We start from the raw sequence: 15,914 nt of genomic DNA, 5'->3' as shown, positions 1-15,914 counted from the left end.
CAAAATTATGTAAATTTAAAAGTATTTAAGTTTAATAATTTAAAAATATACACCTTTCACATTTTTTCCAAAAGAAATAGAATAGAAAAGTAGATTTATGTTGGATGGGTTGGATTTTAATTTGTTATTTGACCCATCTTTATTCATCTTTTTGCCCAAGTAGAGGGGCAAAAGAAAAAAGTGAAGTAATTCTTCAAAATAAACGATAACGAACTGAAAACCAACCAGTCTTTGATGGCGAGTATGATACTCTCCAACTCGCTCTCTTCTTCTACTTTCCTCCGATTCAATGAGCCCCAACATCAGCAGCTCTTTTTGGGTTCTTCTTCCCGAAATACGCCGCCGTTTCTTCAATTGCATAGCCGGAAATTGAAGAAGAGTAGCAGAGGCTTATCAGTGGTGAGGCGTGCAGGAGGAGGAATAAGTAGCAGCAGCTATATATTTGCTTTGATATTCCCACTTTCTCTCCTTGCTATCACCATCTTCACTTCTGCCCGTATTGCTGATAATCTCGACAAGAAATTCCTCGAAGAGGTAATACTTCCATATACTTTTTTTTTCTCCCTCCGTCCCTTAATTTTTGTCCCTACTCTGTTTTGAGACTCAATTCGACCAATTTTAACTTAATTCAGACATTATTCAGTTCACTTTTTATATAGATAAATTTAGATGTTTATAAGCGTATTAAAAGGTTATTGATTTCCTTATATTAAAATGTGTTTGTCTGTCTCAATATAGGTTCATGGTCCATTTTTTTAGGTTACTTAAAATTCTTTGGAAGTGACGTAAAGGAAAATTACCAAGAGTAATTGTATCGGCATCCAGTTATATTTACACTTCTTATGTTATCTAATTAATTGTTTTAGTGTTCTGATTTTGTTACTCACATCAGCATTTATTGGTCTTGGATTATTTCTTGAGTGGAGGGAGGGGCTTGATGAAATTTGAAGTCTACCTGAAATTCTCTTTTTCTTTTTTTACTGATATGTTTTGTCAGATTTTGCATTACTTGCCATATTTAAGACATCTATATTAACATTAGACAATAACTATTGTACTATAATGTGTTGGAGGAAATCTATACTTCTTTATTTTCTTTTGCTGGTGAGACATGTAAGGTCTGTGGTGTGTGTGTGTGTGTGTGTGTTGTTGGGGGGGGGGGGGGTGTTGGAGAAGGGGAGACGGGAGGGAAGTGGATAGAAGCTATGTTGCTCAGACCCTTCAGAAGATGCTGCTATGCCCGTGTCAGATCCTTGAAATTTAGATTTTGGAGGATCTGACGCGGGTGTGGCAACCTTTTTGGAGGATCTGACAATATCGAGTAGAAGTGAGGGCTCAGACGAGGGAGCTTATTAGATAAGGTTATGAATGTATAGCCAGGGAAGATGCTAATGCTCGAGCCAATGCCAACTTCCTTAAAGCTTGGGGGGGGGGGGGATGCTTTTGCATGACAATGCAAATGCTACTCGACAGACTTAGTTGGGTTTTGTTTCAGAGTTTGCAGACTTAGTTTTTGCAAATTCTAAAACAATTGCCATCTTAAGACTTGAATCAGCAATTCTTGGTTGACAGTGTGCTGATATACACTATCTTCTGTGTCTGTAGTCTTTTCTTTGTCAAACTCTTTTTGTTCTAGTGTGGATCATGCTACTTGATTGATAAGGGAATGACGTATAGTATTTCCCCCCTCAATTGGACATGGTGCTACAAAAGAGTGCAAACCTGTTAGCATAATTCTGTGAAGTACCAAGGCATCAGTCATTCCCTTGACAAGGAAAGCAGACAGGTCTATTTGGCTCCTGGATGATTAGCAGTGTAACTGTAAATGCCACTGAATTGAGAGATGATGCTATGAAAATGTTTATAGAGCGAAGTGAGCATTACTTGATGCATGTCTTTAAATTTTTGGACAGTCTTTGCTAGGAGGAAACCAAGAACAATTGGACATATATTCGCTGCAATATGAGAAGACTAGATTTATAGATGGCAAAGCTTCACACAATTTGCACCTATTTTGCAATTTGATTTATTGAGCCCTTTATGGAGTAGTCAGTATGTGCAAAACTAGATGAAGAATGTTCATGAGTGTACTATCTTATTTCGCGTTGGAAGAATAATGTATTTATGCTTGTACTCTCCCTAGACAATACATCAGCCAATGCATTGAAGGTCCCAGTGCATACCCTGATTTTCTGGTTGATAAGAGTTCACATATACATTGTTTAGACCTAACACACACTTAATGTCTTTATAAAGTACAAACTCTGCCAAAGATCTATGTTTTCCAATGATACATGTTGGACACTTAGAAATTGGTGGTTTCTCATAATTACAAGATGCATGTCTTTGGCATATGTATAGGATGTGATTTAAATGGGGCATCAGATTTTAATGACTTTACAGATCCGATTGAGTATTATTAGATAGTTATGTGTAAATAATCCTAGTCCCATATGTAGTAGGAGTAGAATATGTCCTAGTCCCCTATGTAGTAGGAGTAGAATATGTATTATATATATGACTCATTGTATCATTGTTAATAAATAAATTTTTCTCCCGTGCATTCTCACATGGTATCAGAGCTTCAGTGAGAAAATTATCATTGTGCGTCATTCCAACGACATCCGGGAAGAAATATCTCATCGTCGTGCAATTTTCCGGCAACTTCGTCTTGTTCCCAGGGTTCATCACTGCTACAGTGGTACTGTGCATATACCAGTACCACCATCAGATTTGAAACTCTTGTGCGACCAAACCCCAGAAATTCCAATCCCATCTGAACAGAAAAGTCAGTCACCGTGTGTCTTTCCGGTTGACCACTTAAGATTGATTTGTGTTATCTCCTCATCGGTAAGTATTGTGCGAAAAACTAACATTACCATCTTGTTCGGAAAAGTCAGGCGACAAAATCCCGGTCAATCGCTCCAGCAGAAGTCACGCGCCTCCACGCGCTGCCAAAACTAGGGTTCCGACGAGCTACAATAACTTTTCCGGCGCGTGTGAGCCATTCCGGTCACTTTTTGACAAAACTTCTTCAGGACAACTTACTCGTCCAGTGATTCCGAGCCTACCCATACAAATTATATCAAATTCTGACAACTTTATTTTTCCGGCGTGAACAGTGCACTTTTTTCCGGCGTGGACAATGATTTTCCAGGAAAGTTTCTGTTTTCTGATTGTGTTTTAGAACCAATTTTGTAGTGTGGAATTCGGCTTAGTCTCACTATTTTCAAATTTTTCCGGCGACTTTTCGGCCAACTCCTGGTTTTGTTGCTCAGGAGGAGTCTAGTGGCCTTGTATGTCGAATGATCAGCTTGCAGATATTTTCACCAAGTCTCTGTCTAGTCATCGTATTAATTACATATGTAACAAGTTCGGTACATATGATTTGTATGCACCGGCTTGAGGGGGAGTGTTAGATAGTTATGTGTAAATAGTCCTAGTCTCATATGTATTAGGAGTAGAATATGTCCTAGTCCCTTATGTAGTAGGAGTAGAATATATATATATATATATATATATAGTTCATTGTATCATTGTTAATAAATAGATTTTTCTCCCGTGCATTCTCACAAGTATTAGTTGGAAGTGGAAGAAAAAGAAGAAAAAAAGAAAAGAATCTCTCAATCATTGGAAGAAACTCAAATGGTGTTCATGTCCTTTAACTGGATCAAAACCTTTAACATGTACACATACATACACACAGGCAAGCGCGCGCGCGCACACATGCATGCCCATTATAAGCTACAAGAGAAAAATATAGTAATAAAATGTTCCCTTGTGAATTGTGATCATATCGTTTGATGAGAGTTGTTTTTCAGTTATTTGTGCCCTACATTGGTCATTACTACTATGCATTTAGAGTAATTGCAGTGATCATAATGATCATAGTTGTATTTTTTCAAGCACTATATTTCAAATTGATTCCATTGCCACCCTTTTTTTTCCTGTTTTGCTGGGGTATCACACTTCTGGATTCTTTTTTTGGCCTTTTAACCTTTATTAGCTCAACAGTTAAGAGAAAGAAATGGGACTATTTTGAGGTAGTTTGTATTTTCAGATTCTTTCTCAGCAAATTGTTGTGTGCACATTATAAAATTTGCTTTTGACTGTATGAGGACTGTATTTGACTTCTCTTGTTGAATGGACAGCTTGCAGTAAATAAAGCAATAATGGAAGGCGAGGAAGATGATGGCATTGTGGTTACTCCGTTAGAGGAAAAACCTGCAACTCCTCGTACACGTAACCGACCCAAACGGGAAGTTGAACCTTCATCTAAGTAATTTGTTAAGGTGAAAAAATTATGATCTACAGAGTAGCTTCTTGGTCCAATTTAGCACTGCACCACTATATCATCATTGACTACAAAAATGTCTTTATTCAGCCGAACTCTTTGTACTAAAGCTATCTAATTCAAAATATTACAGTATATATGTTCATGAAGCGCTATGTTTCCTCCTGCTATTTCTTTACCAAATTATAAAAGAATACCTTTTGGTTACTGAAAAGCAAAAGGTGAAATGATTCATATAGCACCAACTAAAATGTAAATTTCTACTGCATCTGCTTTACCCTTGATTGCGTTTTGGCCTTTTATGGACGGCTCCTTTAGTACTGTTGCTTTACTTTGTCTTTCTTTTGATTTCCTTTTCTTGCTCATGAGCTGCTTAACTTCAATTACATATCGAAAAGGAGTGCATGAGATCTGAGAAAACCTACTATAGAAAAGGAGTGAGCAGAAACAACGCCCCATCAGTTAACAAGTTTTCAGAACAAAATTTTCAAATGTATCATTGAAAAACCATCCTTAGCAGTCTGTGTGTTACTTTGCAAGTTATACAGTATCAATCAAAAGTTAGCAAAATCAGCATTTGCATAAGACGTTCTGCCAAGATGTATTTGTTTTTTGTTTTTTTTTATAAGGTAATATATTTGTCTCATCTTTAAGAAGTTTAGAAAAAAATATTTATTACATATAGTTACAAAAATCGGATTAAACTGACAGATCTTTCTGCAATTGCACATATACATTCCCTTTCGTAACTCGTCCATGATGCTGTTCTTGAAGCATGATCCATTTCCTCTAATCTGTCAAAACCAAAGGTAAATTATTGTTCTCGAGAAAATCAAGGGCACAAGTGAACATTTAAATCTTCAAAGCATGAAAATAACAAAAAGTAAACAAATACTTGCCAATCTTCTCTGACCAAATCATTCAGCTTGCGCTTAGACACTGTTAAACCATTCCACATCACCAAACAACAAGATGGTCTCTTTCACTTTCACTCTCTCCCCCTCTCTCTCCTATACCTGCAGCAACTTAGAGAGAGAGAAGACAAATACTTCCATGTAAATGCTTTCATCCGGCCGAACATATACTTCAACATGCAGTCAGTTTCTGCATAAGCTCACTTTCCAACTTCAAGTTGCAACTAAAAAGATCTGTTCATAAATCGATAGGTGACTCCCAACTAGAACATTTTTCACTGAACATGTCTCAGTGGAGAAATGCTCCAAGAGGAGCTGACAAACCCTTGGCAGTTAATCCACCAAAATTGTTTGAGAATGATCATCTTTTCTGCAAAATCCTGCAGCAAAGTCAAATGGATATCTTGTCTTTATAAGAAGCAAATACTTGGATAGAAGAATTTAGCTCTCGCCAAGACAACCATGAGATCTATCCCTTAGCTGTGCATTTGGATGTAAACCTTATTGCGATAGGCTATGGCCTGTAAGCAGACAAAGACATGATAAACTTATGCAAGTTCTTTTACTCATCTGGTATTTCCCCGTAATCCTAGTGATTGTCAGGCCAACCTTTCAGTAGAGAGTGAACACCTCAAGCCTTCACATTTTACAAATGAAATAAACTGACAGCTGTGCTCGGCTGCTAATCAAACAATTTCACTCCTTTATAATTTATAACCAAAAAGTTATTAGCAAACTGGTTATTAGACGGTGCTACATTGGCAGAAGTCATCAATGCCGCTGCTAAACGGGCCTTCATAGCAGGGTCATAATCCAGCTCACTGCCAAATCAACATTTCCATTTTCCTATGTCAGGAAGCTAGGGAAAGACGGAAAGCAAAGAGAATAGCACAAGTATGGAGTCCCTAAGGGGATGGCCTAGTGCTTGAGGCATGAGAGTAATAACCTGGAGATCCCAGGTTCGAATCTCAACTACAACATTTTGTGTTACTCCATCAGCTCCAGCCTTGATGATCAAGATTACCTTGGCAACTTGTGTTTGTTAGCTGGACAAGCTGCCTGGTGGATTAGTCAAGCTGACCTGACAACACCGATGTAAAAAAAGAGAGCACAAGAGTGGAAAACAATAGGGAGATCGGAGAGAAACTAGAGGACTTTAAAATGAAAATCTATCTATCTTTTGCCATTTCCCTTCCTTGAACCAAAAAAAGAAGGCAAATTTAGGTACATTTTCCTTCTTTCCTTTAGTCTCTAGACAAAGGGTTAGTTTCTTTTTTTTTTTTGGGCCGAAAAGTTTGATTCAGTTACCAATGAATTGCTCAATCTCCAATTGAACAAAGTTACCTTCAAAAAGCATCGGAGTAGTCTTTCAACGCTCAAAGAGAATATGCACTTATAATCCTCCTGTGGATAGATTGGCCCCTCCAACAACTACAGACAGAATCTGTTTAACAAGTTACCTGTAAAGTTGAAGTAGTAACATGTGGGAAACAGTGAAAAATCTAAAGTGGTTTTTGTTTGAAATTTTCCAAAAACTAGGGTTGTGAACTCAAAGAGATTTTGGAAAGTGTTTGTTTGCTCCTGTTTTTGCAAAACGTGTTTTTAAGATTACCAAACTTGTTTTTTCAGAAACCTAAAAACTCCAAAAACTAGTTTCCAAATTACTGAAAAACTCGAAAACTTAAGTTTGGAAATCTAAGAAAATGAAAGACCTTTACCCCCCCCCACCCCCCCACCCCCCCCCCCCACCCCAAAAAAAAAATTTAAAATCAAGTTTGCAAACTCAAGTTCTGGAAAACTTTAGATGCCACATCAAAAAAGGGCGACAATTCCTGGCAGTTCATATCACATACAAGTTAAAAGATGCAAACGAATGACAAGTTTATGATTTATTACCTATTTTCATTTTTCAACCTGCTAAAAGGGTAGACCCCTTTGCTTTTAACTTTGACTCCAGACCAAAAAATTTCAATCCAGACAACACCAAGTCTGCAGTCGTCTTCTTCATGTGGTCAATAAGCATCTCATCATAAACAACTAAGTCGGCTTCAGTAAGATGTTTTCGCTTTCTCATATTTGCAAAAAATTTCCGTGCTTCTTCAATTGTTCCATGTTTGCACATGCCAGAAATTACAGCACAATATACAGCATTATCAGGAGAATAGCCCTCTTCTAGCATTTCATCTAAAACTTTCATTACCTTCTCAGCATCATTCATTTTACAGACATGAATAATAGTGAGAATATACTTAAACTCAATAGGGCCACTCTCCACATTGCCTAGGCAGTCACGAATTAGCATCATTGCTGGATCAATCTGTCCAATTTTGCAAAGCCCTTTGACAAGAGAACGATACGCAGCAACCGACGGAATCAAAGACATCTCTTTAATTCTGTTATAGCAATTACATGCCTCCTGTACATCTCCGACCTCTACAAAACACTGGATAGCATTGCTGTAAGTCGATGAATCGGGTTTATGATCTGAATCGCGCAATTCAGAGAACAATGTGAGTGCCTTGGTCACCTCGCCATTCCTATAGAGAGCTTCCATAAGAATGTTATATATTGGAACACCACAATAATCTTTTTCTTTCAAATATTCAAAGACTTCTAAAGCAATCATAATCCTATCATCCTTCTCTACCATAAATGTAAAGAATTTGGATAAATCATCACGAATGCAATAGCTCAATCGCTGCAGTTCCTCAAGCAATTTGCAAATCTCATCCATTCTCTTTGACTCTGCATAAGACACCAATATGGGCCTTACAGTGGAAAAATCAGGTTGAAGATCTTCTTGAACTGTGATTTGGAAAAGTTTATAGGCCCTATCGATCCGTTTTGCATTGCAGAAACCTTCGATAAGAGAATTATAGATTGCCAAATCAGCTCTATAGCCCGATTCCATCAGATCTTTAAGCAAATCACAAGCGAAACCAACTTTTCCATTTGCTACAAACGATTCAATCAAAGATCCATAAATCGCCCTATCTATTAAATAATTCTTTTGTTTCATTTCCTTAAACAACTCATAGCCTATGTCAACCTGATTAATTTTACACAAACCTGTAATAAAAGTTGAATAAGCAATAACATCAGGTTCAACTGCATCCCGCTGCATCTCTTCCCAAACCTTTGAACAACCATCCAAGTTCCGCTCTGCAACCAATATCTTTATCATTGCTGTATAAGCAAACACATCAGGTTTGCAAAGATTCCCTCTCATCCGACCCAAAAGCTCAAATACTTCATCCATCCGCTTTAACCTGCATAGTCCCTTTATCAAGATCATGAAAGTCATACTCTCCTCCACCAACCCATCCTTCTTGAAATCATCATAAACTGACATAGCCAAGTTCAAATGATTGGTTTTAACCAAAGCATCCATTATTCTGTTATACAGAAAAACTCTTGGTTTTACCCCAAATTTTTTCATTTTCTCATACACATAGTACACTCTAAGACCCCTGTTAGCATCACCATGCATTCTGATCAAGATTTCAAATTGTTTCTCACTAGGCGGCTTTCCTTGCATATGCATCAGCTCGGGAACCTGATCAGCCGCCCGAAATTGATTCACCCGATTCAGACCATAAGCAAAGGCATTGTAACAAGAGAAATCATGCCTGTAACCTTTTTGCTTTCCTGTTAAGATACATTATAAGAATAAGCAGATACACATACAAGAATAATGCTGATTATCATTCGTTTGTCTATTACTTCTGCTCATTTTTTCTTCAACCATTGAGAATCAGAATAACAAAATGCATAATTTTGGGTTTCTTCTTTTTTGTATGTAGAACGATTTAAGACATAGCAATCTGCCAAAAGATCAAAACCATGACAATCGCGGTCGTTGACTGCCTCAAATCACAGGTTGTATCTACAACAACAACAACAACAACAACAACAACGACAAACCCAGTGTAATCCCACAAGTGTGATCTGGGGAGAGTATTGTGGACGAAGCCTTACTCCTACCTTGTCTAGATAGAAAAGCTGTTTCCGGTAGACTCTCGGCTCTACATACTCTCTATGTCCCACAAGAATTTTCCCTTTTCATTTTTTTGGAGTCAGATTGACACATTTTTAGACTAAAAATGAAAAACAATTCATATATATTCAACAACTTGCAGAAAAATATTACAAGTATGCAACTTTAATGTCATTAAAATAAAATTGCTGCTCAAATGTCACGTTCTTCACAAAAAAAGGGTAAGCACTTAAAGAAGAGTAGCATACAGATTAAATATGAGAGGAAGCCTTGGCGCAATAGTAAACGTTGCCCCATGTGACCGGGAGGTAGCGGGTTCAAGCAGGCAGAAACAACATCTCGTAGAAATGCAAGGTAAGGCTACATACACCATACTCAACATGGTGTGGCCTTCCCCGAATCCCGCGCATAGCAGGATCCAAGCTCCCCTTCTTTATACAGATTCAATATATTTTCAAAATAAAATTTAAATACACAAAAAAGTGCTCAGCATTAAAAGTTGAAACTTTTCCCATTTCAAAGTGACAACATAGCACATTATATTTGCAGACAAGAAAAAGAAAACACAAACAATAAGAAGCCTCATTGATTAAAAGTAACAAAATTCAAAAAGGTAAAAAAGGGTGAATTTTTAATACCAGCCCAATGGAAGAACTTGGAGGAAATTTTAGGATCAATATTAGGGTGCTTGAGAACTTCAGCTACAAGCTTAGGAGTGACACGTCGCAGACGATTAAGGTCAGCCACAAGGGGTGGCCCCCAACTCTTATGTTTCCTGAAAGAATCAACTATATACCTACCAATTGGTGATAAGCGCTGAGCCAAAGAGAAAAAATCATGAGATGGGTCTTTCTTGGATTTTAGGCCTGAATCGTCATCTGGGTCCCATTTTTGGAGCTCAAAATCAGCAGAAGAAGAAGGTGAGTTTTTGGGGGTGGGGCGATTTGGGTTTATGGTTTGGCGATTAGAGAAAAGGCCGCCTTGTACTGTAGGACGATGCTGTGTCGGTTTCCGGTGGCCGTAGAAAAAGTATGGTTTGTATTGTACTGCAGATTTGGGTGGCATTTTTAGGTTCTTTCAGAGTTTTTTGCTTCTTCTTCAGAAACCGAAAGCGGCGAAACTCGAATGAACTACCACAGACATGTAAATGTGCTAGTGGAGTTGCTTTGGAACTATTTTCGCACTTAGTCCCTTTTTTTTAAACACCAAAAATTTTAAAAGCTTATGCCTGTAACCAAATGTAAAAGAATAAAAGTGAAATTAAAATAGCGAGTAGAACCCAAATTACTTACAATATTTTTATATTTATTTTTTAAAATTTATTAAATGAGCAGTAATGCAAAATGATAAAGGAGCGAGAGTTCGTGAAAACACTGCATCAAAGTGTAGAATTTGAACTTAAAATACTTTAAATAGTTCAATAAGTTTAAGTTCTTAAAAATTGTAAAATAGTAGAAAAATATTTTACTTTTGTAATGTATTAAATTGATAGATTGATCTTTCTTGATTCTATGAGTGGTTTGCATAACCTTTTAGTTGGTTGAGCGATTTATTAGTTGGTTTCGTTAACGAAAAAGTTACATAATCAGAGTCGGACTTGAGTATTGGATAAAAACTTGCTCATTTTGATTCCCTTGCTACCTAAGCAAGGTCACACTAAAACTAAAAGCACCAATGACGAGACTTATGTACAAAGAACACGTGAGTGATGTTCGGTTTGTATGCTATGTTGGATCTCTTGGTTGTCCAAAGGCAGTCATGACCACAGTTGAGAATCTAGAGATGTTTACAGAAAATCTGCTAACAACTGTGTCCTAACACAAACATAACATCACCATTTAATAGAACATAATGTCACGTCCTTAGTTTTTAACTAAATATCCTGCTCACGATTTTACACAATTTGTTCATGTTCTTGCTATGCCAAGTCAGCCTTACTACATTAAAGATAGCTAAGGAAATATTAGAACACAGGAGAATGGCCAAAGGAAGCTTTTTATTGTAGAGAACTTGATTATTTTTGTTTGATAAGTTACAAATGAATAACCTCCTTTATATAATAGTTTCACAGGGGCTAGTGAGTAAGTAATAATTATTACACAAGGCCCTTGTTAGTTATAAGTAAGTCTTTCTCTGGAATATTCTACATAGCTAGAATCTTCTAAGGACTTTTCTAACAATTCCATAGGGTTCTAAGGTCCTCCATGAGAAATCTCCATATTTCTCTGGAACCTTCCCACATGTACTAGTCTATTTCATATGTAAGCTTCCACAGGGCATTAATATGTGCCAAATAGCACCTAGGTAGTATGATGATGTGGCGGGTCATGACACTCTCTGTCACGCCCCGATCTCGGGGAGCGCGACCGGCGCTCAACCGAGATACCCCGGTTAAGCAAGCTTGTTAGATGCCTTCTACCCAATCTTGCCCATTAACAATATAAGAATCAGTACAGGTGATAGACACGAGAATGGTCAAGTGTTCCACAATATTTTCCATTACTAAAGGATATTCATTTATGATTTCCAAAATATAACAAGTTTACTGATATGATGAAAACATGTTCGCCCAAATACCAACACTTACTAGTTTAATTCCCAAAATCATATACCACTCACAATCTGTCTACGGAGCCTCTAAGTACAACAGAAGAGTAGTATGGATGTGCCGGCGACAAGGCCTCGGCTATACCTCAAAATGTAACATACAATGTCAAATGACATGAAGCCCGAAACAGAGTATGGCTCACCAAAATCTGTTGAATAGAGAGTAGTTGCTAACAAGAGTCAAAACCACATGCTGACGAACCACCTGTATCCATTGAAGATGCAGAGCCCCCGATAAAAAAGGACGTTAGTACATTTAGAATAGTACTAGTATGTAAAGCTAAATGCCCACTTGTAAAATAGAATGCCAACATAAGAAAGGAAAAACTATATGAACAACAAGCCACAATCAACAATATTCAAATGCCTATTTAAAACATACCAATTTTCAAAATACGAAATAGTATATATATTTTTTATTGGGAGTTCATTTGCACCGATATACCACCATATTTTTAGCACGGAGTCCGATCACGCCCGATCGGCTAGGCTATCTCCCCATGAACAATGTGGTTTGACATGTGGTGTGAAAGAAATGTGTTACCAAGAGTAGTACCACCATGTGCGCAACATGGCGTCCGATCTCCACCCGATCGGCTAGGCCACCTTCCTACATAAGTCGTGTGGGTTGACTTTCTAATTCCAGCTAATATCAATCTCATCCCAAATAAGGGAAATAATCACAATCCACCACAATCCACCCTTACACCAGTACGTGTAATTTCGGGTGTGGTCTTATGACCCACCCTTCCTCGGTTTGCTAATGATACTCCCAAAAATATTTTTTGTTTTTGCACACAAAGGTAATATAATTACAAATATATTCACCTCATCATCTTTCACATTGTATAAACCTTCATTAGTATTTTCAACCACTCAAAACCACAATAATTTCTTGGTTCTTTTGGCCATTCACAAGATTCCTTATTCATGGCACGACGACCGTATTTCATATTCCACACTTTCTTTTCTTTACTTTCAAGGATCACCATCAAACATCAATATATAGAATATTCCGGAAATCATAACTTTAAGTTTATTAACAATGAAGACTTTAAACACAATGAATTCCTTTCCAAGAAATGGAGTAAAATGGTTGGCAATCAAAGCACAAGTTAGAAGCATAAACGAGTAGCACATCATTTAATCTTGAAATACCTTTCCCAAAAAGGGCAATACACAATTTCAACTAGGGGCGGCATGTGGGTCGTGCCCGGTCCTAAGTGGATTTCGCAGGCCCGGTCCTAGGCGGGCCGGTCCTAAGTGGTCCCGGACTTCGCGGGCTTCTCGTTGGAACCGGTCGGGGACCGGGACCACGAACTAGCGGTCCCGTGTTAAGCGGGTCGGTCCCGGGCCTAAGCGGGCCCAAACGATCCTAAGCGGGCCCAAACGATCCTAAGCGGGTCCAATGGAAACTTTCTATTTTTTAAATTATTTTTATACAAGTTACAGGAAAAAAATGGTAATAAAAATATCTATGGCAATTCCTAGTAAATTATATTATAGAATTGTCACCTAAATTTTTTAATTCAAATTTAAAGACGAAAAAATTATAAAGAGATATTCAAAGCAATGCGTTATAATATATATACTATATATACATCTTATTATATTAAGATGTATATATAGTATATCGTAAGATGTATACTATCGAATATGGCTTATATACTATGTATATAGTAAGATATATATATATATATATATAGAGAGAGAGAGTATAGTATATATATATATATATATGAGAGAGAGAGAGAGAGAGAGAGAGAGAGAGAGAGAGAGAGAGAGAGAGAGAGAGAGTATAGTATATACTATATTATACTATATGTATAGCTTAAGGTATATAAAAAGACAAAAATATTGTAAAGAGATATTCAAAGCAATGCGTTATATTTTTATTATAGCATTAAAAAATCCTAACAATATCTTTCTTAGTCTTCCTCCCCCCTATGGAATGAGCACAACAAGGTGCTAATACCACCATTGAGAAGAAAAAAAAACTAATCAAGATGTGCCAAAATACAAGTTACATATTAATTTACATGGTATCTCTTACAAATTTCATAAATTCTTCAAGGTCCGGAGAAATTTTCGTTGGCGGTGGCGGAAATAAAGCTTGGTCATCACCGCTTCCAGGCAAAGCATCATCCTCCGCAAGTTCAGATAGCATTTCTTCATAAGTTTCGTCTACCTCTGGTTGTGGTTCAGCAAGTCCAAAATTTCTTTCCGAACGGATCCAATCTCTGAAAAGTAATGATTTTTCCAAGCTCTCCCTCATAGACGCTCTATAATCACCGAGTTGAAGTCTTGCTTGACTGAAAGCGCTCTGTGATGCCACTGTTGAACCTTGAATAGTTAAAATGTCTCGGGCCATCCTTGAAAGAATCGGAAAGTATTTTTTTTTGTCCTTCCACCATTCCAGAATATTAAAGGAGCCGTCGGGATTTACTTCTTCAATTCCTCGTGACAAATAAACTTCAAGCTCATTTAGTTGTGAAAAATTACTAGTACTAGAACCTTGAGAACCCCTGAACCCTGCCCAAGCACTAAGTGCTCTTACTCCCACAGTTCTTTTAGATGATTGAGAACTAGAAGAAGAAGGAGTTGGAACATTTGGTCTAGCATGATCTAATGCAACTTGATAAGCATTATAAATAGTTTGAATATTTATTTTAATTGAGGCTATTGCGTCCGCAAGTGTAGACAACTCCTCATCTTCAAGTGCTAAACCATTATAAACAGTTTCATACCAAAATTGAGGACCTCCTAATTTCATAGTAGGATTTAACAATGCAGCAACACCATAAATAGGGAAAATAGGGAAAAAATATTTTTTAAATTTTTTTCTCATGGAATCAATAGCAAGTTGATAAATTTTCACACCCTCTGAAAAATGATCAAACAAATTTGAAAGTTCTGCAATATAAACTAAACAGTTAGAAATAGTAGGATAATATTGCCCAGAAAATTTATTTGTAGCAATATAAAATTTTTCTAAAAAATCTAAAGTATTTTAACATTAGCCCAATCCGCATTTGTAAGGTGCTCATCATCATCACTTACGTGAGCATTAAACATTGAGTTTATGGGGTTTCTATATTCATATGCAACAACTAAACTTTCATACATGTAATTCCATCTAGTTGGACAAGGTTTAGGAACCTTTCTTTCTCTTAGGCCAAATTCATCGCATCTTTTAAAATATTCTCTAAGTCTACTTCTACGATTTGAATAAAAAAGCCAATTAAGAGCCATTTTAACCTTTTCAATTTCAACATTTAAAATTCGCATATCATCACCCATAATTAAATGGTAAATATGACAAATACATCTAACATGAAAAATATTACTAAATGCAGGACTTAGTGTAGTGGTAAGCAAGGCTACATCATTTGTTTTACTAGTAGCATTATCCATTGAAACTGATATTATTTTATCACTAATGCAAAAATATCTACAAATATCCGTAATCGTGCTAGAAATAAACTGCCCTGTGTGACGTGAATTAATTATTCTATAAGCAATAATGCACTTTTGCATTATCCAATCCTCATCAATCCAATGACTGGTAACAGTAAGGTAATCACAGTCATTACCACTTTTACCAATATCAGTTGTAATAGCAATACGATAATTTATATGAGTAAATAAATAACGCAAATATTGTTCATATTCATGTTTATATTTATAAATATCACTCTTTACGGTTGTGCGAGGAAAACCTTTATAAGTAGGATTATAAATTTTTCTAATATAATGCACAAAGTGAGGGTTAGAAGAAAAACTATAGGGTAAGCACATAACAGTAACCATTTTTGCCAATTCTTCCCGATCTTTTTTTGGATCATAATATAAAATACCACCGGTAACAGTGTTAATTCCCGGTTGAAATTGATTTGACCCGGTACTAAGGTCAGCCTGACTAGGTGCACTTGTCCCCTCGGCCAAAGCTTTCATACAAAAATATCTAGCTTTATCTTGAGGGTGTAGCAATATGTGTTTAGTCAAACTTTCCGTCCCCCCTCCCCCCGACTTCCAACATATTTAAAAACTAACTCTTTGTCACAAGTTTTACACTTAGCCCTATTTTTTTTCTCTTAGTTGA

The 15,914-nt window shown here is 36.9% G+C and overlaps 2 protein-coding genes across 18 annotated transcripts; one reads left to right on the top strand and one right to left on the bottom strand.

Moving 5' to 3' along the window:
* Positions 1–131: 131 nt before the first annotated feature.
* LOC104099653 (uncharacterized) lies at positions 132–4,443 on the top strand. Its single transcript, XM_009606705.4, has 2 exons — positions 132–534; positions 4,152–4,443. Exons 1-2 carry the CDS (start codon positions 235–237, stop codon positions 4,281–4,283), a joined length of 432 nt encoding a protein of 143 aa, XP_009605000.1. The 5' UTR covers positions 132–234; the 3' UTR covers positions 4,284–4,443.
* A 440-nt stretch (positions 4,444–4,883) lies between these two features.
* On the bottom strand, positions 4,884–10,393 carry LOC104099651 (pentatricopeptide repeat-containing protein At4g20740). Of its 17 annotated transcripts, none has more exons than XM_070187281.1 (5): positions 9,844–10,393; positions 7,105–8,856; positions 6,553–6,668; positions 5,194–6,289; positions 4,884–5,088 (listed from the first exon to the last, which is right to left on the bottom strand). In XM_070187281.1, exons 1-2 carry the CDS (start codon positions 10,268–10,270, stop codon positions 7,118–7,120), a joined length of 2,166 nt encoding a protein of 721 aa, XP_070043382.1. In that variant the 5' UTR covers positions 10,271–10,393; the 3' UTR covers positions 4,884–5,088; positions 5,194–6,289; positions 6,553–6,668; positions 7,105–7,117. The 17 variants fall into 17 exon arrangements, with proteins under 17 accessions (XP_070043382.1, XP_070043384.1, XP_070043392.1 ...); XM_070187283.1 differs by having other exon boundaries at positions 5,194–6,284; XM_070187291.1 differs by having other exon boundaries at positions 5,194–5,588.
* Positions 10,394–15,914: the final 5,521 nt, after the last annotated feature.

The sequence above is a fragment of the Nicotiana tomentosiformis genome, chromosome 1, assembly GCF_000390325.3.
Source record: "Nicotiana tomentosiformis chromosome 1, ASM39032v3, whole genome shotgun sequence".
In the NCBI taxonomy this organism is placed as follows: Eukaryota; Viridiplantae; Streptophyta; class Magnoliopsida; order Solanales; family Solanaceae; genus Nicotiana; species Nicotiana tomentosiformis.
This window is presented reverse-complemented; position numbering and strand designations above follow the sequence as displayed.